Genomic DNA, 27,482 nt, shown 5'->3' with positions numbered 1-27,482 from the left:
GCAGCAAGTGTACTAAATTATATGAAATTAATGATGACTTCAGGGGCAGATGAGTTTGGCTGGCATTTAATCATATGTTTATTTTGTTCTATAAATACATTGCAAGTCATTTTTACACAGACGAGTTTTTATAGGTTTGATGATGTGCGTTCTCTCGTTTGCCAGCTGTTTTCCTGAGTTGCACCACTCTTTCTCTTGAGTAATGGTTCAAATGAAAAGGAGCTTCTGATTTAAGAAGTTGAGAAAGACAAGACCATATCTGTGCACTTATACAAGAGATCTCCAAGGTGCTTTTGTAAAAAAGGGTTTTCCAAGGGGAATTTTTTCACAAAACTTTATCTGTGATACCTCCTACAAAATATATTAATTTTATTTCTGCTGCTTTGACCTGAAAGCAACCTGCTTAGATAGTAGCATTTCACCATGACCATAAATTTCAAATTTTATTAGTTGTAATTTTTACTGAATCTTATAGGGGTTTTTTTCCAATACTAGTTGTAGCATAATGCCATTCTAGTACATTTGAAAAACATATATTCTTTATATTAATCTCTGCTTATTTTCTTATTTTCTCATCAGCTGTCCTGTATACATCATAGCTTAAAATAAATTCTTATTTCAACCAGCTGTAAGAATACCGTGCAGTTCTTTCTTTGTACTTCAGTTGCTTCCTAAGAATTGCTGAACTTGGTAGGCAGATTTTTTTTGCTTTTCTTCCCATACCTAGGTATCAAACAGCAAGGAATTGCTGCTTTCTCTCTCCCTCTTTCTTACACTGTCCTTCTCTCCCCAGTTTATTGCATGTGATTTAAATGCTGATGTCAAGTTCCTCCTTTGATGAAAGACATGGAAATAAATGTAGTATTCAGGATTGCTTTAGTTTTTCTTTGGCAATATGCCCCTGCTGCTTAAGGATTAGCTTGGATAAGTGAAGATAGTGTGGTTCTTAGAGGAGGATATTTCTTGCCTTGTCTATTGTTATGCCACGTTGCCACTTTTTAATGACTATCATGTTACAAATGTTAATAGTCATAGCAACACCCATGGAGTCTCAAAACAAAGTGTCTACTCTGAGGCTTACGTTTTTCTCCAAAAAAACCCACTGTGAACCCTTCTAGCACTGGGAATTCCTTTGTTCATCCTTTTCTCTCAACTTCCTGCCCTCTCATCAAGACATGCTCTCCTCCTTACCTTCTGTCCACTCTCTCCTTCTTACTTGCTTTGTTCCATTTCCCAAAGACTTCCTCAGGCCTCTTGAAAGTTCGCCTCTGTCTCCCTGTGTGCCTGTGTCTTCATAAATATCCTCTTTCTCCCTTTTTACCTTGCCTAATCAGTTCAGCCTTGTGCAGCATCTGATATTCAACATCTGACCTATTTTGGGGAAAAAATTCCCTTTTCAAGAAAGAATAAGAATTCTCTCTTGGGAAATTTTATGGATACAGTTTTAAGTGTGTGTTTGTATAAGGCAGTCTAACCAGAAGATGTCCAAAGCAAAAAGATTTACAGACATCTTCACTGAGTATTTGTTAAACCTAAGACTCTAAAATTTAACTTCTTTTCTTAGATTCAGGTTTACTTAGCAGCATCTGAAGTGCTGATTAACTAGACCAAATGTTAGGTTCCCTTAGATTTCTGTTAGATTTAATTATATAGGGAGCGCAGTTTCTTACATTATTTTGACACTACAAGAAAGCCTGAATACATTAAAGTCAATATCAGACAAAATAAGAAACCCAAAATAGTGTAATTACAGGACTTGTAGAGTTGAGAAACAGAAATATGGTAATGAAATGCTGAAAAATGTTCAAGAAAGCAGAAAAGTGGTTTGGTTTTGTTTTTCAAGAAAATATTATGGAGAAGTAAAGAATCATGAGGTCATTGAATTGAAATAGGGATAGAACAGACCTTAAGCAGAGAGCAAGACTGAATGGAGTCAAGAACAGCTGCAAGGAGATAAGGAACTAATGAATTTACTTTTTAGAAATAGTTTATACCTAGGTTTAATTTAGCAATGGGCATTAGACTGGGATTAGGATGGGATTGCATTAGGACTGAGTGGCTGCACTGCTGCTAGTGGCACACCAATGGGATATGAACAATAGGTGGACCTTTTTAGGAGCTATTAATCATCCTGTTTTCACTTCAGTGCTGTGATGGGTACCTGGGCCAATGTGCCCCCGCCAATGTATTTTTAGTCAAGGCAGTCTTGCACCTCAGGTACCCCCTGCTATTCCTCACTTCTGCTTCAGCACTTCTGTTGGCTTCTCCATCCTCTGCTGGAAAAATCATTAAAAAACCCAAGAGCTCTCACAACCTTGTTTTGAGCTATGAATGCAGAATGCGATCCAGTGTTTTTGATAGGAGAAACTTATCCTAAAATGGGAAAAGTAGCAGTCCTGGGAGAAGAGAGCCAGAGAACATGGTGATAATATCCTATTTCATCAGCTTTCCTCAGCCAGGGAAAGTCCCTTACAATGTTTCTGAAAGCTGCTCTCCCTTCTGTTGAAGAGAAGCTGAGTAAAGGAGAAAGTTGCCTGAAAGGTAAGCTCACAGTGAACAGTTGCAGGTGCACAGGATGCATTCTGGTGTCAGTTGTGCCATCTGGAAGAAAGACTGCCATGGACATTTTTATAGTCACTATGAGTTTTCTAAACCATAAGAGGAAAATCATCATTTTGTTTTCTTGAGTGACTTGGTCAAAAGAGTGCTTTTTTCTTCCAAAAGAATATTTAACTGTAGGGTAACTGCAGCTAATGTAAAAAGAACACCATGAAACAGCCGTGAAAACACGTTCTAGTAGGTATCATTTGAAGGACAAAGTACGAAACTAAAACCTAAAGTGCTAAATTACTTCTACAAGTTATCAGATAAGATTCCTATAAAACCTGAGTGAAAAAGAGCTGAAGGAATTTGGAGTGAAACAGAATTTTAGCATCTAAATACAATGAAATAATCATCCTCTACTGGAAAAAAGAGAAAAAAGACTAGAAAATCATTCTAGATTACATGTAAGTGTTCTGAGAATAGATGTAGTAAGAGCAAGCTCAGATAAACTAATCTTCTGAATTTTAGTGTTAGAACTATTATGCAGGATTACTTGATTTATTACTTTGCTATTTAGGAAAATGAAAATAGCTACAGGCATGATATGGAAGAATGGACTGATTAAGTTGACACACTAGTCTTTATAATCACTGGGAGAGTAAAAATTTTGTGAAGCCTTATCAAGGAAAAGTAAACAGAGGTACAGACTAACTGTATATTACCAATACTTTACCAATACCTTACTAACTAATCTTGAATTTCCTGCTGAGAGAGTAGGTAGGATACATACTCTATGATATATTCAGTGTAGGAGCCTGATCCAGAATCTTTTTACCAATGGAAAATCAATAGTTATTCTTAACAGAAGAAATACATGTGGGGTATGTAAGTACAGGATTCATTCCTAAAGATGGAATTCCTTTAAGCAGTTTCCCTGGAATATTTAGCCACATCTATGGAAAGCGCTCAGTCTCTGAAAGCACTGGGCTGCTGCTTATTGAAGTACAATATTCCCTGGCCATGTTTTCCCTGGGAAACACAGTCTGTTATTGATTTAGGTATTGTCATGGCTTGTAAATGGCTTCTCTAAGAAACTGGTTTATTGAATCTTTGCTAGGCAAGGGAGAGGCTTTCTGGAAGTATAACATTAATGTGGAACCAGTACATCTCGTTAGTTTTAATTAATTTCTTCATTTTTGTCTATTTACTGACCACTTTAAATAGAACTGATTTTAGTTTTTTTTTATACTTGGCAAAGCTGGAAAAGAGGGCTATTATTTTTATCTATTTGTAATGACTGAACTTCATATGAAATCTGGAGGAAATATTTTATGTCCACTGGGGTGTAATTTTTTGAGATAAAAAGGGTTTTATTCATCTTTGCATTTGCTCATATTCTTCCCTTTCAGTTTTATTCGCTCAACAAAAAATAATCCCCCTTTCAGTACAGTACCTTGTTTGGAAAAGTTTACAGTCCAATTAAATGAAAGCCAGTGATCCTTTTTATATTATTTCATAGTTGACACAGTAAATCTAAGTTTGAAAATTTTATGAAATATAGTTATGGGATTGTTGAACAACAGATGGTGGATAAACACTCTACACTTTGAAATTTGGTATTCATAGCACTTGTTCTGTCTGAGCTGTGGGTTCACTCTCTGTGGATGACTCATGCAAAAATATGCATTCACAGATAATGCAGAACAAACTTAAGTTTAGATCTGAATTTTTTGTGCTTTCCTGACTGTGTATCTAAATGTTCCTCATGAAGCAGTCTGACTTGCTGCTCTGTGTATGCCATGCTACTTCATTGAAAGCAAGATATTTTTGTTAATTGTCATAATGATTTTCATCTGTGTGCTGGCATTTAAAAAAAATCCTGTTAATTAAGAATAATTGTGTGAAGCCAGGGTGACAGTGAGAAGATAGTTTTTCTTGTCAGTAAATTTTAAAAAGGCATTCCTCAGTGAAGTAAGTGGTTAGTCACATGCTTGCTCTGTTTCACCCAAGTGCTCTTTATTAATTTTTGTAAAATTTGGCTAGGAAATAAATTTAAAAAAATAATTGAAAACAACTATTGCAGAAATACTTGAATTTAAATGAAACAAAGCTCTTTAAGCATCTTGTCTCAAAATGTGTATTGAGAACTTTGGGAGAACAGAGGGTGGATGGTGATGCCAGACATACAATATGTTCTGTTCTCTCTGTGGTGTTAGCACATGTGATGGTGGTGTAGGCTCAAAGATGGGACATTTTTTAAATCAGGCTTTTTAGAAAGGGTCAAGTCAAATATTTTTTACTTAAGTGCCTAAGCATTCTATTTGTCTGGTGAAATTTGGATTTCCATGTAAAATGATATCTCTAAAATCTCAGTATCATGTTGCAGCTTTTGGCACAGATCTAGCAGTTGCTTGAGGCACAGGTTGGATCCTTGTCTACTAGAGTCGCATGCGACACTTTTAATTTGGTTTCAAAAGCTTCAGAAATTTCTCTGATATTATTCCAAATCCTCATACTGTTTTTTCATTTGTTATTTTAATAGCATATCTTGAATTCTACAAAGAATTTCCTTGAAGCCACTTGTTGCATTAATTGTAATGCATATTGTGGCATATTATTATTTTTTGTAAATTAATTCAGTATTGAGCAGCTACATTTCTGTCTCACTGAACTGAAGTATTAATTGGAATTAGAATTTACTCTCTCTGTTTAGCTACATAATTATAAAATAATTTCTTTTTGCTGATTCTATATTTCTGTGGCTTAAAAATGGTAAATCATTACATGCATTGAAATAAATTATCCCCTTTGTACTGATGCATATAATTGTAATAATTCAGAATAGGTGAAGCCCATGATGTGTTTCTGAATCTTGACCAGGGGAAGGGGACAGGCTAATACTTGCCCATCATTGTGTGCCATTGTCCTCTTGTGCAAACTCTCTGTTGTAGGAGAGAAAGTTTTAAACCTTATAAATCTCTATGGAAGTGACTGCAGGGGGTTATGGAAGTGAATAGTGGAGGGAAGAATCTAGGGGAGATTCATATGGATCAAGAGTCTGTAAATTGTTACACCTGTACAGGCAAATGTCCCACCTAAATTTAAAAGGAATAAAGAACAAAGTGTCAAGATATGTTTTACTTACACATACACGCACTCTGTATTTCTAAACATCTCAAAAAAAATCTTTGCCAGATATAAACCATTTTCTATTATTTAATTGAAATCTTGAGTATACCCAGTATGCACTGAAACATTTCAGGTATTGTTAACACAGTCACTATGTATAGCCTAAATGGGTTTCTCTATATAGAAAAAGCTGAGGCAGCCATTGAAATGGATTGCTGCATATAGAACTGCTGTCCCCTCTTTCCTGTTCATGTATCCCACCACATCTGATTACCAAGAAAACAAATACAATGTTTTTCCCTCTTAAGATCAGCCTTTAACAGCCATTTCATTTGGCAGTTGAAAAGCTGTTTGTTAACTCACTGATTGTTGCTTTTATTCAGAATCTAACCCCTTCTGATGGTGCCAACTTTGGCATAAAAGAAGCATATGCATAACTTAGAGATTTTGGTCATGTCTTAAATTACCACTGTGACAGTACATCCCACAGGCTTCCTCTTTCAAATGTACTGTTCAGTGGTGAGATTCTTTTGATTACATGTATCCCACGAGTTTCTCAATAAAAAAAGTCCATCTTTAACTTCTGCATAGATTTTTTTTTTGTTGGATGAGCCTTTAGAGACAATGAAAAGCCTTAATAGATACTAAAAAATAATATGACATGATGCTTACATTTTTCTTTGATGGATTTCTACCCTTCATATATATTTGTTAAGAAGTAGCTTACATTGCAATGACAATGTGTAATTTGTTCTCTAGTTTTAGAATTTTAATGACAAACCTTATTTCAGCTGGAAAATTCAGTCCCCTCCTTTGCTTTTTAAGGAGATGGCCATTATTAGTAGTAGATTTGTACAAGTATACTTAGGCATGTAAAATAAAATTCTGACACTGAACCAAGGTTGTGGATATTACAAAGTGTAATGACAATGTACTGTGGAAAAGGCATATGCATTAATGTATGTTTAATTTTAGATTATATTCATTCATATCATGGGAAAGGAGAGATGCTTAATGTTTAAAATTACCCTGCTTGTGCTTTGAATAGGATTTTAAACAAACCTAAAAACAAAAGAAAATACATATTTAATATCTGTTAATGAAAATAATACAGATTCCTGGTGTTAAATATTTTGGGACAATACCTACTATCTCTGTAGTGAGTTTCCAGGAGGAATCTTGAGAAAAACAAGCCAATGCACTGGCAATTTCTCCTAATTGTTTCCACCTTTGGCTGTATATGTCAGGGTAAGAGCTGAATGCAGAATGTTCACCACCAACTTTTTTGAGGTATCTTCTTTTTTTACCTCTACTTCACTCTGGCAGAAATTTTCTCTTTCACAAGTTTTCTTGGGGGAAATATGTCAAGTGGAAGGAAGAGCATTCACAATCATAATACTTATCCAGGGTGTGGGAAAATGGGATTGACATGGCTCCTCTGCCTGATCTGCAACAAGGATTTGTCCGTGATGAATGCCTACTTTTGCTCAGGTGTGTCTTTCTCCTGTTGGACCTGTTCCATTTGAATATGCAATTATATATTCATTAGATCAGAGATAGTGTGCCTAGTGATTAGGGCATTCCTTTGAAATGTAAACCCCAGTGGTGCCTGTTCAGAGCAGTAGTTTGGTTCAGGTTTTGCAGCACAGATGAGTTCCTCATCACCGACCTGCTGGTTATTCTGATCTCATTCTCTTTTTCTTGCTTTTTAAAACCCTTTCTTACCTCAATTTTCTCTCTAATTTCAGAGCACAAATTGCATGCCAGGACTAGGAAACTATTAAATGAAGGTTGATTGCAACTCATAAATGTATCTGAAACATTTTGACTTGTGCCAATTTGCATGTTGATGAATTGCAATGCAGAAGTGTCTCCTTCTATACAGTATAGAGAGGGGGTATGTGGCGTACTTACCCTAATTGAAAATGTTCTGCTGAACATGTTTTAAAAGACAGGTAAAAAAAATTGCACCTATTTTGTACAAAAAACCCACAATCATCCAAAAGAAGATAAGATTCTTTCCTTGTTCTTGCAGCTCCATCTATTCTGCTGATGTTAAAATCGGGATTTTAGGGGTTTTATTCCTTAAGGTTTTAGTTTCTGGTAATATTCAGTGCCATGCCTCAAAACCCAGTACAATTCCTTACTTCTGAAGGGGATATGAGAATTCCCTCTCTTATAGGAGGAGGACATGGGAATTAACAAGTCTTGAAGTAGCAATAGTTAATATGCATGTTAATGAGTAAAACAAAGAGGGAAAGCTTCACTGCACTGCTAGGGGTATTTACAAATGCTGAGTTAGTAATAATTTTCTTTTGAGCTGAAATTGCTTTCTTCTTTAGATTTTTCCAATGTTGTTGAAAAGTTGGCATTAGAGGCTATAGTATGAGGAACATACTGCTTATTTTCTGTGACTATTTTATGACTAAAATTTCAAACCCATTCACATTGCTGAAGTATACTCACAGAGTCACATAGTTCTTTTCATTTCCTGAAGCATTATTTTTTCTGGGTTTTAGTTTGCATTGTTGGTTTAATGTCTGGGTAATATGTGGAATACGTTCCAGGAACACAGTAGAAGCTGGGCTTTCATGTTTTTTCATGCTGCCAGTAACAGAAACCTCAGCTTTATTTCTGATCGTTGTTACTCCTAAAATGAACCAACAAAATGGGTCTTTAGTGACACAAACAATACAGCTAATACTGAGGGAACTAGATCTGAAGTGTTAGGAGCTAAGATAAAAGACTGGATTTTCAAAAAGTGTTTACCTGTAGCCTGTATTTTTCTTTTGAAATAGATGTCATTTTTATCAGACATCAATAGGAATAGGTTTATTCTTTTGAAAATTCTGCTCACCAAACTTGTTACTGTTCTTTAATATGCTTATCTGTGAGTGAGCCACATCTGTGTTTGACCAGAGGCATCTCTGACTGTGGTCTTTCCATGGAGAGTCTGAGATGGAGTGAAAATGTCTTTTCTGAGTTTTACCTTTCTTCTTAAAAAGTGTGCATTGGAGATTTCTAGTCTAACCTCCCTTCTTCTGGTAGGAAACTTGGCTTAGCCTCTGTCTCTTTTCCAGCCTGCATTCCTACCACTTCCAAAAAGGAAAAAGTGGCATCTGTACAGCTGGAGAGGAAAGGACTTTCTTTTTTTCCATGAATCACAAGACCATTATTCTCTACCAGTGAATCACTGACAAATACCTTTAAAATAATGTTACTTAACTTGAAAATTGCTATTACCTTATCCTAGGTATTTTTAATATGACTCAATATGATTCATTAGCATGACACTTACAAGAAGTAGGACATGGGAACTTTAAAATTCCTTTGAATTTCCAACAACAACAAAAAAATCTGATATTGTATGTTATTAGATGACTGCTTTGGGTTATGGTAGTCTAGAACTTTTGCACAGCATTGTGTGTACTGGTTTATGTATGTGCTTAGTGCATAGAGAACATGACCAAGCATGTGACAAATGTTGATGTAGGTAAAGGAACAGAGAATCTTATCTCAAATTATTTCTAGAACGAAAGTATTGCCTAAGGAATGTTTTTCCCAACTTTGGCAAACATATACCTGGTAAAATATTCCTGTTCGGTTCTTTCCCCCAAAAGGACACTTTAGGATTGATTTTTCTAATGTAAAGAATTTTGCATTTCTCATTTGACAAAATTGGTTTGTTTAGCTCCAAAGAACTGTGTGAAAGTTACACAAGGTGCAGTTTCAGCCATGAGTTTCATCTGACATTTCCAGAGATCATGTCAGAAAAGTCTCTGCATCCAAGAATGTACAGCTATAAATCTTGGAAAATTAATTTCTGTGGAGACATATATATACACCCAAAACATTTCAGTATCATGTTATTGTTAAGATAAAATTAAGAAGGGAAGTTTTTAGTGTCTGAACTATTCCTAGGCTGGCAGCAGATTTTGAAACATATTTCATATTTTTGACACCTGTGTTTTGTAGAAGCAGAGAATAATTCAGTTTGGAAGCATTCTGTGGAGGTCATCTTGTCCAGGCTCTTTCTCAGAAACAGACAGCTTTGAAGCTGCTTTAGATTGCTCAGGGTCACAGTCAGGTTTACTAAGAATAAGGAAAAAAATGGGCACTGAAATGAAATGTTACAACAAAATAGGTCACCACAAAAATATTAAAAGTCTATTTAGATGTGTGTCTGTGGAAATTAATGAATTGCATTTTATTTATCCTTCTTTGTATTTCTTCTCAATAAAATCTATAATTGACCATCATGGGAAATGCCTGAAAGAGAATTCTTGAGTGTTATTCAACATATGAATGTGTTCAAAAGCTTTCTTTAATTTATATTAAAAGAGAAGGCAATGCTAAGCTCTGCATGCTTAGTCACTGACAGCAAAAATAGTCAGTTATTTGCCTCTAGGATTTGTGCTTGAACTTCTAAGCCCTAGGGGCCTTTTAGTTCATTAATAGTTTACCTTTTTATTCCAGATTACATGCCCTGAAGATCATTATTTTGAATAAGGCAGCAGATGAGGAGTTTTACTCATGCATTTGCTTTGATGTGAGATTAAATAAGAGTTGGAAAAAAAATATTTTCAAACTCTTAAAATGGATGTAAATATTTCAGAGTTTTAACCTTAATTATTAGGCATATATCTACTCCAGTAAAGAAATACTGCCCAAAAATTTGCTGAAATACATTAAGATGCTAAACAAAAACCACCATTCAAACTGCAAGAACCACTAGATACACTCATTTCACGTCTGTGAATATGACAGTCAAATAGAAAAAAACAATAGCTTAGACAGTAACTTAGAACTTGGGTTAATTCCAGCACTTGTGATACTTCAGGGGTCTCAAATTCCCTTAAGTGCTTTGCACAGCAATACTGTAGTGATCCTGCAATCTGTCAAAATAAACCCATTTAGGCATGCAGCAGTTTTTCAACACAAAGACTTAGAGCTACAAACTGGTTTAACCAAGGAGTTTCCACATAGTCTCAAGACATCCATTGGGGTTTTCATAGTGCTGAATTGTTGCAGAAGGAGATGAGAAGTGTCATCATTAGAGAGGAACTGAAGTCAGCAGTAGGAGTTTTCTTCTTTCCTTTTAATTGCTACCACTGTGTGCTGAAACCCTGTTGCTTTCCATGGATTCAATAAAATCAGGTTTCTGTTCCCTAAGTCCTTGTACAAGATGTGACTGTCTACTTCTGTCATAGAGTTCCATTTAAACATTAATTTCCCCAGTCCTACTTTCCTCAGTTTTTGTAGATAATTGCATTGTGAAAGTTTCAGTGATGATCCTGTCAAAGTTTTATAAGTAGCTTGCTACTTGAAAAAGCTTTGCTGTTGTTTCAAGTCTTTTTAGTGTTTTACTCTATCTCCTGTTCTTTCCCACCCTCTTTATGTCAAGTTACTATTATCACTTAGTGAGTGCTTTCCTTGCCTTGGTCTGACTATTTCACTTTCCGTTGTGTAGCCCTGGGAGCTCAGCAAGCTCTCAGGTCTGGCTGACAAGAATTCTACAGCTAGGCTGTCACTCTAGCCTGGAGTGACATCACATGACAAAGAAAGATAGGCATATATATTTCTATGATTTTTTTTGCCCCCAAGTGAAGTGAAACTTTTCACTCCCCAGGACCAGCATTTCCCTGCTCCACTTTTGTGATGAAAAATTTTGAATATTTCGTTTTCTCTCATGCTACTTTTCACATACTCATCAAACTGCTTTTTGTGACATTTGTATGCTATCACTGAAGCCAACTTAAAGAGGACATATGTTGCCCCACTTCTCTGAGATAGATCAGGCAAGGTCATATGGTTCCATAATGCTAGAAAAGACAATTCTAACAGATATCACTGGAGTAGGACAAGAAACACATTGAGGAAGAAACTAGGCATACATGTCTGTCACAGCTCAGAGGCTATTAATATGAGCTTAATATAGATAAAATAGTGAAAACCCAGCCTGGAGAGAATTCACATCTATTCTTTTGCTTCAATCTGTGTAGAAACACAGGACACACTATCACTTTTTCATGAGTTGCTTCACTTTGGAAGTGGTTTCTTTCCTTGTCTAGATATGCTGTTTTACAGTGTTACAGATTTCATGTGTATTATGAAAAGTAAAACCCCTTGGATCATTTTTTGAAATATATCTTTTGAATACCATACTTGGTCTGTGCAGCATTGAGAGAACATATCACTCTACAGCTATCAAGTGAGAGTAAGCATATGAAGCAGTTGTAGTCAAGTGTATTGTGGTTTTGTAATGAATGTGCTGAACCTGATAAGGGCCTTGAAAACAAATGGCATCATGAGAGATGAAAATCTGTACCATATGGAACATGATATAACCGTGGAGTCTCAAAACCCTGACTCTAGGGAGTGTGCCAGTGTACGTGGGAGAAGTGAGAATTTCATGAATTATGTTACTCTTGAGTAGATTTGAAAGTAAAAAAGAGTTCAACAGTACTCTGGTAAATATGCAAATGTTCTTGTTCTCTGAATGAGACATAAATGCAGCTTTGATGTTTAGGCTTTTGAAACTGGGGCTTTGGACAAAACACTGGAGAGGAGAAGTACAATACTGTACAGCATGTGCAAATACCTGAAAACGTTGGTGGAATGATTGAAGTCAAAAGACAGAACTAGATGTGTCAGGATTCGTGTTACAGAGTGGGAGACAGCAAAAAAATCAGGCACTGTGTGGCAGAAAATGGTTTGGTTATTTGGCGTGTATCATTCTTTCTTCAGAACGTAAAAACCAATGGAAGTATAATAGCCAGATTGTGAAAGAATTGCAGAGCAGAATCCTGTTTTAAAGATCATAGTGCCTTGAGTAGGTGAGTTTAACAAACATTTTCTATCAAAATCCTGAATTGGATGAAATTACATTGCATATTATAAATTCACCTATTTGCTTCAGTGGGATGAAGCGTTAATGTTGTCTAGGTTTGAAAAGACAGGTGTTTGCTAAGGAAGGCAGGAGCCTCCCCTGAACTGGAAACTGTAAACCTCCTCCTTGCAAATTGTCTTAAATTTGAAATTAAGAGGGAGCTCTCAGGCAAAGATATGGGAGCAGGAATAACAGGTTTTTTATTAGAAAAGAAAATAAAAAATAAGATAAGCAATGCAGTAATACAAAACAACACTGACAGAGTCAGAATATGACCTGACACCCTGTTGGGGTGTTGGTAGCAATCTAACTGAAATGGTGGCTGCATCTTCTTGGAGAGGTAGGTGTGGTTCTGTTGAAGCAGTGATCTTGTAGAAGGGTGCAGTTTTCTTCTGAACATCTAGTGGAGGAGGTAGCTGTTCTTTTGGGAATCTAGTGGAAAGGCTGTTTTGGTGTCTGAAAATCTCAGATTATATCTAGTTAGGAATGCTTGCCTTTTCTTTCTGGGCGGAGCATCTCACAATGGGATGCTGTAATTTTTATCAGTTATGCAGTGACACTCCATAGTCCATTAACAGCAGATGTCTCCCTGAAGGGAGAATTGGTTTATGGAAGAGATAAAGAAAACTGCCCAATAAACAGAAGATAACTGCCACAGCTCTTACAGATGGTAAATAAAATACACACATTGCCTTGCAATCCAGGACAAATGTGTTAAGCTGTTATTTGCAAATGTGGCAGTGTGCTGTTGAATTGGGCATTTTTGAGTGACAGGTAACACTCCCACTACATATGTGAGGTTAATCTAAGCATGGCTTAGTGAAAAGTAGAAAAAAAAACCTGTATAGGTTCACTATCAGGTGAATAAAGGAGAGCTGTATTTTTTAGGTAAGAAGTACTTTGTGGAGAAAAATCTTACTGAGTAAAGTCTGCAGAAGTACTCAGATCTTTACAGCAATCTCACATGATCATCCTTTTTTGGCTTGGTATATCCAGAGGTATTTCCTACTTATAAGCATCTTAGGTGCTGAACTAGGTAACCTTATCTGCTTTAATACAAAGAAAAAGAGAAAGTCTTTCACAGACTGTTTCAGAGCAGCAGCAAATCCTGGTCTGTATCTAATCCCCCATGCCAATTATGGATGGAGTTGTCAATCTTTTCTCCCACTTGTAGACTATGTTACTGGATTCACTCTGCTTGCCCACAGCATTTTGTATTTTTTTCTCCTGTCTCTTTCCAAAAAAGCTAATTCCACACAGTTTTCTAAATTTCTCAGTCTCATTCTCAGCTTTCACTTTCTCATGCTGTCAAGTACTTCTTGAAGAAACCCAGTCTTGTAGAATAAGAGTGAATGTGATTTTTTGGAAGAAGTTTCAGGGGTTTGTTGGGTTTTTTTTACTTTGGTTGTTATTTTGTCTCATGGGAGAAGATGTTGTCTTTTTCATCTGAAACAGAAGTATCCTGAAACAGGAACCCAAAGCCAAAGATGGTAACAACCTTAGCAAAGATTCAGAAATTGGTGTTTTATAAAACAGCTTTTGTTGTTAAAAAGTACTCTGTGAGAGGTTAATTTTGGACATAATAAAAATTTGCTGAGTATTTCAGGCTAACTCTTTTGAATATCTGCAGAAAACAAGTTTTGGTTCCATATTTTACTTTTAAAAAGAAAGCTATGACTTCAGCAGAAATGTTTAAGTTTAAAATGAGTACAAAAGGATTTTAAAAACTTTCTAAAATGTATAAAAGCAAGTTTCAAATGAAAGTCTCACAGTATGTTTCATATTGCAAAGGGGTGTTTTTCCACTACCTGAAACAAACTCAATAGGTAATGAATTAACATTTCTTGCAGCAACATTTACTTAAAGGAATGTGCTACATTAGAAGACTTGAAAACCAAAACCAAATAAATATTTTTTTTTAAATAAAAGAGCATAATTTCTAAACCAACACTATACCAGAAAAGTATGCATTACAGAATGAGAAAGCACCCTGACTGTCGTAGCCAAAGGTGAAAAATTTAGCATTTTTTTGCATGTGTGTGAAATTAAGAAATTCTAACGAATGCCAAGCCTACTCTTCCTTCACAGGATGTAGCTTATCTTTGTATTTAAGTATTTTGAAATTTTGCATAAACAAGATAAAATCAACATTGCTTAGGCTCAGGAAAGGCTAGGTTTTTCTGAGCCTACAGATCATGAGTGCTCTTGAAAAGCTGAAGGATAATTCTCATTATAAAATGCAACACACAACTTTTTAAGGAGCGCCAGTAACAAAGTTGATGGAGTCTTTAACAATTGTAACAACGGAAGACAATTTAAAAAAATAGACAATTAAAAAATTTGGTTTTAGGAATCTAGGAATGAGTGAGCTGTCATTCTGTGAGCATTCTCTTGACTAAACGTGCTCTGACCAAACCTACAAGTTTAGGCAGAAACTCATACTTTAAAGTCATCTGTAAAAGAAAAGCATTCCAGAAATTTGGCTGTGAACACCAGCGTAGAGGTAGGAAGTGTATAGGAAAAAAAAAACCTTAAGCCAGTGGGCTAAAAAACTCAAAATTAAGCACCAAAATGAAAAGATTATTTAAATAATAGAGGCTTTGGGATTATGTGTTGTCACCTGAAACAGCTTTTAACCTCTAGAAAACATTTTGGGAAATACAATTACTCCCTCTGTCTTAGATTTTTCACTCTCTAACTGATGTACTTTGAAACTCTGATGGCTTCCTGATATGCTGTGGTGTCAGGGTCAGGTTGCAGCAAAAATTAAGTGAATTCTGTGATGATCAACTTTTTTTTTCTTACTTGAATGCTAGAGATTTTCAAAATCATGTCAGTTCAGAAGATTCTGAGAAATTATTTTAGGTGCACTGAAGTAATTAACTCACTCAAAAAGCATCTGTGTGAGTTCTGCTGTCACCTTATTGATTGGAATTTAAAATAAATTAAAATGGAGAACAATTTCCATGTGATTGTGGTAAGCCTGTTTAATATGGTAAAATACAAATCACTTGTGTTGTAAAATACAATCCCTTTTTCAGAGAAGTACTCAGTCTGCTCTTGATATGCATTTCTGATATTCTTTCTCCTTCTGGACTTACATTCTTCCATGATTTTGTTAAAGACTGAGTGACTTTACATCATTCTTAGTCAAACTTTCTTGAGCAGAAAAAAGAGACAAATGAGACACAATAAGGACAAAATAATTTGTAGAATTGTAGTAAAGGCTATCATCCATGTTGAACTGCAATATCATGGGAAAATAACTTCAGTAGCTCTTGGTGTCAGCTAAACTCTGTTCCTACAGAAGAATGTGGAGCACTTCTGTCAACTACTGACAAAATATAAAGGCTGCAGCCTTACGAAGTTGCAGCCTGATATATGGCTGCTCATAGAGGTGTGTAATGGGAGAACACAAGATGGAAGGCTAAGCAAGAAGAAGGATAGGTCTCAAGGCCTTCTGGCTACCCAAAACCAGTACCTGCCAGGGGTTCTTATTTATTTTTGTGATCGTTATTTGTAAGTATAACAGTCTTAAGGTAAGAGATTCAAACTGGCCACAACTTACACATTTTATTTTCTTTCCCTGGCATGTGAATAATCTGTCATCTTATTCTGTCCCCAAGTGTTGTGTTTCGGTGCTGGTAGAAGGTGTAACACCGTCATCTGCAGTCAGGCTGTGTGGCTGTCAGAGGTTGTCTGCCACCCCAGGGCCAGAAGAAATACAGCCAGGCCTCTTCTCTGCCCAGACTGAGCTATAAAGAATTCAGATGGTCCTTGTGGCATGCAAAGCCCTATTTGAGAAAGTCATAAAGGAGGCAGGCAGGTGTAATTAACCTCAAGACGAAGTGCTGACCTTCCCTTCACAGAAGAGCAGGAAGGCGGCCTCAGGGGCTGGGCTGCAAGAAGTGGTTTTGATGTGGTAGTTTGACCTAATTTTCTGTGTTTGAAAAGTAAAGCTGAGCCAAGAGACAAATTTGAGCTTGGTGGTAAATCCCTGAGAAGCATGAGATATCCAGCATGAACAGGAGGAAACTCAGGCAATATTTTGTTTAAACCAAACTGGGCATGTAGTGCTACGCTAAGCCTTTTTCAGTCTGAGTGCATGACTGGAGCCTTGCAACAAAAGGTGGGGAAGGTAGTAAGAAACTAAACTAACAATTAAAAAGTACATTCATCCATCTATTGCTGTGCAATTCTATGCAAATCTTCCTCGTATAGTCAGTAACTAATTATGTGGGCCTTCTATAGTAGTAGAAATTGAGAGATTGGACAAAAAGATGGAAAGGTTTAGGTACAGAGATAATTTAGCTAATAATAATTGAACACAAAATAATTTGGATATGAACCCTTATATAGAATCATAGAATTATTTGTGTGTATGTATGTATCTATATATATATATTTGCACATGCTAATAATGATGTTTGAGCAATACCATTAAAAGTTTATAGGACTGAGACTTGTTCTTCACAAGTTGTTAAAGTGTTGGGAAGTTGAAACTTCAACAAGTTGTTGAAGTGTTGGGATTTTTGCATAGATTTCTTCTGCTTAAGGATCCTGAAATAAAACAGGCAAACATATTAAGGCCTAAATATGAATTTCAATTAAGAAGTATCAGTGGAGTATTCCAAAAGAGGAAGACTTTTCTCTATCAGCTGTTATTAGTTCTCATTAAATATTTATCTGCATTGTCACTAGGCCTCTGAGCTCATTTTTAACTTGCTTTGTAAGCATCCAAGGGATGTAAGGTTTGGAGTAGAAAGAGTACAGTGAATTAACTTGATATTTATGGGGAACCACACCCAAACATGAATCAGCATGAGAGAAAGCATGAGTGTTCCACCTTGGAAAATGCCGTGGCTAAGTGATGGTTCAGTTGTTGTTTTGGGTGCGGGATGGCATTTTCATTGGTTCACATGAAATGGGAGGGAGACAGATACGCCAAGAAAAGCTGTGAAGATAATTACCACACTTTTTTTTGTCCGGAATGGGGACAAAGGAGGTGCAAAAACTAAAGGGTGGGGAACCAAGCATTGTGGAAATGTTTAGGAAGCATTGCAGTAGTAAACAGTACTTACTGGAACTTGGAATTACAGCTTGACAAGGGCAATGAGATTTTAGTACAGCAACAATATGCTGGAGAACCTGCATGAATGCAGAGCATGGAGAGAAGCACGAGGCACGAGGAGAGATATCTGTGTGTCAGTATTGCTGCTCAGAACTGAAATACAGTCGCTTATAACCAGAATGTTCCTACTGCATTATTTTTCAAACCAAGGTTCTCAAAAAGCCATGAGTGATTGCAGCTTTGCTTTTAGCCTTGTTGGCTTTGATCTGAGGTACAAAGAAGATTTTTCCATGTAGGCAAGGCAGACCCTTCATAAACTATAGAGGGGGAAAAGAAGTGTAATTGCTCTTAACTTTTGCAGCGAGTTTCTGGTGCAGTAAAGCCTTGCAGGGATGTACCTATTTGTCAGGGCAGCTCGTGCCTGACAGCTTGTAGATCCTGTTGATCAAGTCAAGGACTGCAGCCAGAATAATTGCTTGAAATTTTCTGGATACAGAAGTGCCAGTGAGGAGTGCTACCCTGTGCTTTTAAAAGGTTGCTCCTAAGGGGCAGAATCAGAAGAGTCTTGCACTATAACAGATGCACATTTATGGATAAATGTCAAGAATAGCAATAATTCTCCTGAGAAGTGTGCAGCAGTGTTACCACATCACTGCTTACAGCCAGCATTGCTGTAGCATTTTTTAGCTCTAAAATGTTAATGGAAAAAGATACAGTAGAAGGAAAAGAGCATAGAAATTATTTCCTCCTAAAATATCGAGTGCATTTTTTTTTGTTGAACTGTAACATCTAAGCACACCCCACATAACAGGCAAGCTTTGATAGTTTTTTAAAGCTCTTCAGATACATTTTTTAAAATTGTGGTGTTGCTGTTTGTGTATTGTGCTAATATTTATGCCCAGATTTGTCCTTGTTACCCTCCTCTTTGCCTTTTCCTTTCAAAATCAGGTTTTGGAGATTTGAAAATCTACCTCTTTTCAGAAATACAGATTACTGCATATTTTTATAATCTCCTTGAAGTTAATAATAAATACAACAATTTTATTTTTAGAGATTTGTTGGGGTTTTTTTGATTGCAAATCAGGTATTGCTCAACATTTCTAGAAATTTGCCCTTTGTTTTACTAATGTTTAGGGATTTTGTTCCAGGTTTCCTGAAGTATGTATAAGTAGTCTTTTCTTCTTTCGTACTTGACAGTTAGCTTAATTATTAATATGTCATATAGAAAGGATTTCAGGAAAACACTTCTAAAGTATTTAGAGAGTGAATGTTACTGTAAAATGTGCTGTATAATTAGGTATGTGTTAAAATATTGGGAGAACAGCCTGAATCTGAGATGATCCTAATGATGAAAGGGAGATTAAATCAAAGATTTATAATGCTGGCCTGGAGGTGTTTGCTAACTACAGAAAATATATACAGAGTGTTTCAGTACTGTAATGATTTCCACATTATAGCTGGCTGAGAAGCGTTGCAATATGCGCAGTCCTAAACCCATTTCCTTGGATTATAAATTAGTTCACAATTATATGCTGACAGCTGAGCTGCACATTGAGTGTTCATCTCTTGGGTAATGAGAACTGCATCTCTTGTGAATGCAGAGTACTGATAACAGCATTCAGAATCTGACATGCTGCAAGCAGGCAACATGTAGGCTTTCACACACAAAATGCATCACATTGAGTGCATTGAAGTACAGTTGAAATATGCAGAAGTGACATTTAATTTAAATTATTTAGGAAAAAATGTATGGAGCTGCCATTTTTATTAATAACTTTCCTGACTAGAACAGAACTAGATACGGGATCACAAGCAGCAGTAAAATAAACCAACTCCCCATAGTCTAAGAAGGTAATGAAAGAAAAGTATTTTAGTGCCCTAAATAGACTTCATCGGCGGTACATATTCTGCAATATGTATGTAGTTATATCACTGTGATGTCTAAATACCTAACTGAAAATACTTTTGGCTGAGAGGCCCTTAAAGAAAGTAGCACGTATTGCATTGAATTTTACGACATTCCCTATGCATCACGGGTTCTTAAACCTGCATCTGCCTTTCTATAAATAAGAAAGAATCTCTTGGCAAAAAAGTTAATTCACACAGGAAACAAACAAAACATGTACTTAAGGCTGACTTATATAGAAAAGCATTACTAATATATACTTCCAAAAAAGAATTAGAATTGTGGTTTTGAAATGTGTGTGAAAAACAGTGACTTAATTTGAAAGAGCACATATGTGTGTACATATCTATTTATCTTTCATGATATTCTCACAAATAGTATAAACAATAAGTGAGATTATTGAGTAGAGTCTTATAATATCTTTCAAAAATTTTGTCCTAGCAGATCAGTAGGATGAAAGAAGTACTCTTGTTTTGTGGGATTTTTTCGTTTGTTTTTGAAGCATGTCAGTCTTCAACAGAAACTAGTATAATAAAATACTTCAGAGTTAGATGTTTTTCACTGTTTCTGTTTATAAATGACAGTCATTTTGAAAGTCTTTTTTCAAAGCTCTGAAATGTTTCTAGCCTCTAGCTCTCATTGACTTGGATGAATTAATATTGGAGTTCAGATGCTAATTTATGTGACTGCTTCTGAAAACAAATTTAGGTCAAATCCTGTTTCTGTAGGAGTATCCATTAACTCTGTCATTAGCTCCAGGAAATCTTTCTGTTCACAGCCTCTGTTCTTTAACTGACAATTAATTTTTTCAGACTGAGTCACCTGGATTCAAGTATGGAGTTGCCCAATAGTATGCTTTCTTTAAGAAGCAAGATTACTTTTCCATGCAATGCAAATGAATTCGGTAGAAATCTAGCATCTGAGTGATGGATTTACTTTTTATTATTTTTCCAGGGAAATTCTGGCCTGGGGTTCAGTATTGCTGGAGGAACAGATAACCCACACATTGGGGATGATCCTGGGATATTCATTACTAAGATTATACCAGGAGGAGCTGCAGCAGAGGATGGAAGACTCAGGTAAAAACAAACTTATTACGTGTGTTTGGAAACAAAATGTGTAATTATTATAATTGTTCTCTGGGAGCCACATGCCAACTGGATCTTTCATTGGGTCAGGGGAAGCAAATGACATGACTGCAGTCTCCTTTGTGCTAAGACAGCTGATTGAAGACGCTTAGAGCAACTGAATAAGGGTGGTTAAATCCTGTATTATAGAGAACACTTGATGGTGCCACCTCCTTCTTAGTAGCAGGTATTTACTTTAGTGCAGAAAGGTGTTATGGGGCAGCAGGAGGAAACCTGAATATCAGCATGCGAGTCTTCTCTGCCTGGCCTTTGAGTTCATGGCTCAGGAACTACACATTGGTCTTATACATTAAGGTATCAAGACTTCCCAAACTACAAAGCCATTTCTAAATAATCATAGCTATTTGTAGATGCTTCCTGTTATTTGGCTGCAGTAGTGAGGTGTGTTTACTGCTGTTTCCAAACATTATTTTGTTCCATGAGGATGTGATGGCTCTGCTGTATGTTCTGAGTCATCTCCAGAGTGGTCTGTTGCTTTAGAGCCTGAAACAAACATACAGATCCCTTGATGGGGTTCTGAAATACATGGCAGCATCTCCCTTAAACAAGGGGAGCCATGGAAGTGCTTGTAATGGTCTTTCCTTATGGACCAAATGCAGAAAGGCTTCCATCTATCAAAGAAGCTGCCATCTTACTGTTGGTTTTGCAGCCTGCTAATGCTCAAAAAAGCCAATTTAACTGGAAGAACTTGGGATAAAATTTTGATGCTTTCATGGTCTCAGCACTGAAATTCGCTCTGAGAGCCTTTGCCAAAAACAGATGGTCTAAAATTCATAAAATGTACCAGATGGTAACAACATTTTTCCTGAAGCCTTTTCCTTTAATTCAAAGCTAAAAGTAAGGGGAATTGGCCAGTTTACCGAGCAAGTTTGAGATATTTCTTATGCTACAGTAATAATTTGATTTTGTAATTTTTTTTTTTTTTTACTCTGATAGTGATGAGGAGTCATGGTGGTTGGCAGTGCCTGAAGAATTTAGTTTTAACTAAGATTGCAGGTACAAGGAATGGGACTAATATCATGTAACTTTATGACAAAATGCAGCTATCTACTCCTAAGCTAGTCTCAAGAAAAACCTAAGCATTTCTAGGTTGTGATTCATTTCATCATAAAGCCAATGCCTAAAATAGAACAGAAGAATAAAAGAGCCTATACTTTCATTAGTGACTCAAATGAAAAGGAGTTTCTTTGCTTAGTCCAGCTGTATTGATCTGCACCGTAATGCCTGCATTGGGCCAGATGAGCTTCATGGAAAATACAGCATGAAGAAACAGCAGTGTTTGAAAATCAAGCTGTTGAAATAGACATGATGAACAACATAAAAGGGGTCTTAAACCTGAAGCTGCCTTTCTACTATAAAAAAGAATTCCTTACAAAAAGCAATGGTATCTTTTTTAGTAGAATTTTTAATTACATACAAAAACTTTTTTAGTTTAAGGTATTAAGAAAACAGAAGCAATTGCAGTATTCTGCTATCTCTGTAAAAAATCAAATATTTCATAACTCATCCCTGTATTAAATAACTACTGTAGATTTAACTCATGATTATTTCTGTGTTGTAGACATCTTGGAAAGACCTTCTAAACCCACAAAAAGTAGCATACTAAGGCAATTCATTAATCGTTTTTAAGATTAGATGTGGTGAACTTTGTGTTTTGTAATATAAGTTTAGCAGTACAAGTATAATTATCTTATTACTAAGATTTGTATAATGTTTTAAACATATATTTGGTATGGGCATTCTTCCTACTCTCAGATTTTAGAAAGATTCCTCCTTTCCTTGTTTTATCTGGCAAATGGGTTCCACTTTGCTGCAAAGTCACAATTCTGTCACTTTTTAGGAATACCTGAAAATGTAGTTATCAGTGGTCATTACTGATATGCCACTGAAGGGCCATATCCAGGGGAAGTCTTCACTGACTTACACGAGAATAATTTTTCATAACAGAGAGTTTATCGGCTAGGGCTACTCTATAGGAACAAAAGCTTAACATGGAAAAACTACTAAGGGTAGTGATAACATAGGTTTCTTAGCAAAAGCCCAATTTTTAATTACCTGAGAATGGGAGATTGGTGTTTATTGACTGAAAAAATATATACTTTTTTGTCTACTTTTCTTTCACATTCTGCCTGCAGATAATCTACATTATATAGCAGTGTGCGCTGTCTAAACTGGCTTCTATATCTGCTGTCTGGTTTTAATCATAAAAGGCTGTAAAATCACTTCCACTGCATTTTACATGATGTCCCTTTGATCTGACTTAGCTGACTGAAGTTCTTCAAACAGTAAGACTATGAAAGCAGCCTGTAAGAAATTGACTTCATGCTCCAGAACCTTGGGAATATTTTACATGAATGCATGGGTTGACAGGGGAGGAGTAGGTCAGCTGAAGTTTCACCTAAGTCCGGCAAAAGCAAATGCAGCCTAGTGCACCTGGGAAGGCATAACTCTTCAGTGGTAGATGTATAAGTACATAAATATCTGGAAAAACACCTGATGGGAGGGAGTGAAGATAAAGAAGCCAGACTTTTATCAGTAGTGTCCAGTGACAGGGCAAGAAGCAATGGACAACAAGCACATGAAATTTCATCTTATCATCAGGGAACTCTTTTTTTATGGTAAGGGTTGCTGGACACAGGTAACTCAGAGAAGTTGTGGGGTGTCCATCCTTGGAGATATTTAAAACTTGACTAAATATGTACCTGGACAATTTGAAGCAAGTAAACTTGCTTCAGCAAAGAGGGTTTGACAATGGGCTCTCAAGAGGTGCTTTCCAGCTTAAATGACACTGTGATTCTTAAATTTGACCTCAGCCAGCAGTGTGCTCTGGCAGCACCGAAGACCAGCATCAAGGTGAGCAGAGATGCACAAAGAAAGGACTGGAAGCAACAGTCACATGTTGTAATAAGGGAAAATCCAAAAAAAAGATCTCTTTAATATAACTTGTATTCCATGAGATTATGGAATCTTTCTTCTCCAAGAGGTTCAAAATTCATCTGGATAAATTCCTAAACTATGTGATTGAACTTTCAAATTGGTCCTGTTTTGGGCAGGAGATTTGACTAAATGACCTCCAAAGGTCCCTTCCAACCTGAATTGTTCTCCAAATCTGGAGATTACTCTTGTGAATAAAACCTGAGTGTGAGACTGAAACAAAGATTATTATATTCCTGGGGTTTTCCTTTAGTAGAGGAAAACCTTTTATTCCTTTTATTGACAGTAGGTGCAATGCATAATGCAGGTTTGTATCACTTCATGACCCATATCTCTGCTTAAAAAATAGCAATAATTATTAGTCACTTTAGACTTCACTCATCTTCATAAAAAATCCCTTTTTTGAGAGACTTCTTGAACTTTCAAAAATCAGAGATGCACAGAACCACAGGACATCTCAAGTTGGAAGGGACCCATAAGGATAATTGAGTCCAACTCCCTGCTTGCTTCAGGACTACTACTAAAACTAAACCATGTAACTGAGAGCATTGTCCAGATGCTCCTTGAGCTCTGTCACATGTGGTGCCACAACCATTTCACTAGGAAGGCTCTTCCAGGGGCAGACCACACTCTGAGGAGAGAATCTTTTCCTCATATCTAGTCTGAATTTCCCCAGAGCAGCTTCATTCCTTTTCCTCATGTCCTGTTGCTGGTCACCAGACAGGGGTGATCAGCAGCCCCTCCAGTGCTCTCCCCAGGGAAGTACTAATGGATATGTTTATGTACTACTCTCCCTGAAATTCCCTGGCTTGTAGAACCAGTGTAAGAACCATCACACTGCACAACTCAGATTTTAGAAGACATTTAGATCAGTACACTATTGCTTCATCTTGCAGAATAAAACTGTGGATATAGTATAAGTTAATATGTAGTAAATAATATAAAATATACCATTTGATGGAATTTTAAGAACAATTTTAGATTTAATTATTTAGCTAAATGGGACTATAACAATCTTGGAACTAAATGGAGATTATTTTTTTCTCTCAATGCCTCCTACCATGTTTCTCTGAAGATTTGAGTTTCAAGTCAGGGATAGAATATAAACAGAGAATATAAACTCTCTGAAAGTAGCAGTCATTCCCACTGAGTTGAAGGAGAATTTCTCTCAACAGTTCGATCTTTTAAGACTTTTGATGCATAAAGACTTCTTCTCTCCCATTAATGGTGGTTGTCCATGGGCAAACATCTACTTTTTAATAAAGAAGCTCTGAATTTGGACTTTTCTTCTCTGGAAGAAAGAGAATTCCAGTACTTATGGCTCAGTGCCTTTTTTTGTTTTATTTACATTTGTGTCAGAGAAAAAAAAAACAGTGTTTGTTTCAGTTGCCCACATAAAGCAAAGAACTTCAATGTATAATATTCAGTAGTTACTTCTTTTGGATTATCGATGATAAGTGAACCTCTGGCTTCTAAAAAGCAATACATATAAAACCATTTATCTTTTTGTGAGAACAAAAGGGATCAGCTTTTGGAACCAGAAGAACAGTTTAGTGGCAGAACTTTATTGGGGGGAAGAAAATTACTTAAAGCATGATGCAAAGCTTTCAATTATGATCAAGTTTAAAAGAGCACAGACTCACAAAATATTAATACATTTTTAGCAATCATAAATCAAAATTATTTTGCGTCAAGAATCACTCTTGCTGATTATAGTTTCTTGCAGTCTAAATTTGATTTTATAGTAGAGCTAGCTTTCTCAAAAAGCTTTCTTGCTCTACAGGAATGAGAGGCTCAGATGAGTTTCTTATGTATTGCTATCAAAAATACACTTTTCCTTCTTGAAAAGAAAAGTTTGAAAATGAGAGTTTTAAAAGGTCTTAGGATCTAAAAAAATAAATACCATCTTGTATAGAACAAGAATTCAAATCTTACATTTTATACCAATGACTTGGTCACAGGAATCTTACTGAGCCTGTGATACTAAAGTCAGTTATTGCATATGTGACAGAATATTAATGACTTAATTCACAGCACTGTGAGGTAGATTTGGACAGTCTTGAGCTTGACTTTCAAGGGTTAATGTTGAACCAGAGGTTATTTTGGTATTTAAGCCTGACATGTACTCAAGAGGAAAGAGGGTTGATAAAAGAGCTGAGTCCAAGGGAAGAAATTGGCTGTGCCTGGGAGGATGCACATTGCCCTGGTTAGCTGCCCAGACCTGTGGCTGTTTCCTTCATTCTTTCTTCTAGGAAACTGATTTCCAGTCTCTTCCCATTTGTGAAGCTACCAATTGTTTTTCCTTAAAAGCATGGACGTTTGTAAGGAGAATTTCAACAGGTTGAGAAAATCAGATCAGTTGAGAGTTACCTTTGGCAGACTTATCAGAAACCACACTGGTATCCCCAGCTAGCTGAATATCGTAGGTTAAAATGTTCTAAAGCTGTGCATTGATCTTCTTTCATTAGTTAATATATCTTTCCTTTTCTGTAATTACTGACTGCTAGGAGATTTTGTGTTGTAAAACTGCAGCATTTTTTAGGTATGCTGTGTTGCCCAGTCATCACCCTGCCAGTTTTCCCCATTGGATTTCCCTCCTGCCCTCAGCTCTCAAAGTGACTTGGTGTGAGGAAAGGAACATTACACACGTGCTAATGGCAGGAGACAGGAAGCAAAATAAGCTTGCCTTTGGTCATCCAGTAAATCAGGGAGAAAGCTTGGAATACAGTAGCGATTCCTTCTCTCATGTTTCTGTGCCTTAAAGGCTTCAGTTAAATGCCTACCAGCAAAGGCTCTAAACAAATTAGATTGGTATTCTCTTCAGTTGTCAACTAACCTGCTGTGAAGTGTCAAAGATTATAAATTTAGATAGCTATATGTAGCAAGAGAGGAACTCTGAAGACCCTTTTTCATGGATATTTGTGGGGAAAAAAAAAAGATTGTGTTCTGATCAAAATTTTAAAATAAGTCTGTGTTTCACTAAAATGAAACACAGAGGAAAACTTGTGATTTCATGCTATCAATTCAAAGCTTGAAAACTGGAATTGAAAAACACTGAAGCCCAGATCTTTCCAGCAGCAGGCACACAGTTGTTGCCCATTGGTGTCCATTTGTAGCTCTAGATTGCTTGCTAAAAACTGAATTGAGAATGATGCTATGAGGCCTTTTCAGATTAACGTGAAGAGCCCTTCCCAGGAGAGATCATGTTCTTTACAAGAGTGCCATGTGCCTCTAATACAGCTGGGGAGCTGGTTTTATTCCGCCATCCTTATATATCAAAACAGAAGTGTGTCTGCTTTGTGATTAGCTGCCTAAGTCCCCGTTAACTTCTGATCTTGTACTAAGCCTATCAGTACCAGGTCTATGCGCGTTGCAATGGCACACAGCTTGTTCAGGATGTTATTATAATTACGGTGCTGCCACAAAACACTGATTCATATCTGCACTGTTTACAGGCCTCTGACAATGCTATTAGTTCAGTACATAATTTAGCAGTAAGTTAATAAAGAGGCATTCACCCTATTAGGCAAAACATGCTTGCTTTGTAGACAGTCATAAATTAGATCATGAAATATTGACCGTTCACTCTGTCCTGGTTTGTGTTAGGAAATTTGATCTTATTAACTCTGTTTGTCTGTGTAGCTGTATCTTTTCTGAGCTACCATGGAACTGAAACAAAAAAAAAATTACCGCAGGTGATCTACATGAAAAAGGCAGGTCACAAAATCCAAATCTGATTTTCATACGTTATTTTCAAAGTTGAACACGTCTTACTGTAGCTCATGTTTTAAGTTAACAACTTATATGTCTTATCATCAGTGGAATATTGGACCATGTAATTTTGTTCTCTGTTCTCTGCAC

The 27,482-nt window shown here is 36.4% G+C and overlaps 1 protein-coding gene across 11 annotated transcripts in view; it reads left to right on the top strand.

The window, feature by feature from the left end:
- DLG2 (discs large MAGUK scaffold protein 2) overlaps nt 1-27,482 on the top strand; it is an 890,387-nt gene that overhangs the window by 551,705 nt on the left and 311,200 nt on the right. For all 11 annotated transcript variants that reach the window (XM_030950072.1, XM_030950037.1, XM_030950029.1 and 8 more), the window contains one exon: nt 20,494-20,618. In XM_030950072.1, coding sequence (XP_030805932.1) covers nt 20,494-20,618 — 125 coding nt within the window. The remainder of the gene's footprint in view (nt 1-20,493; nt 20,619-27,482) is intronic.

Source organism: Camarhynchus parvulus, chromosome 1 (genome assembly GCF_901933205.1).
Source record: "Camarhynchus parvulus chromosome 1, STF_HiC, whole genome shotgun sequence".
Taxonomy (NCBI): Eukaryota; Metazoa; Chordata; class Aves; order Passeriformes; family Thraupidae; genus Camarhynchus; species Camarhynchus parvulus.
The sequence above is the reverse complement of the archived record's forward strand: the minus strand, read 5'-3'. Positions and strand labels throughout refer to the sequence as shown.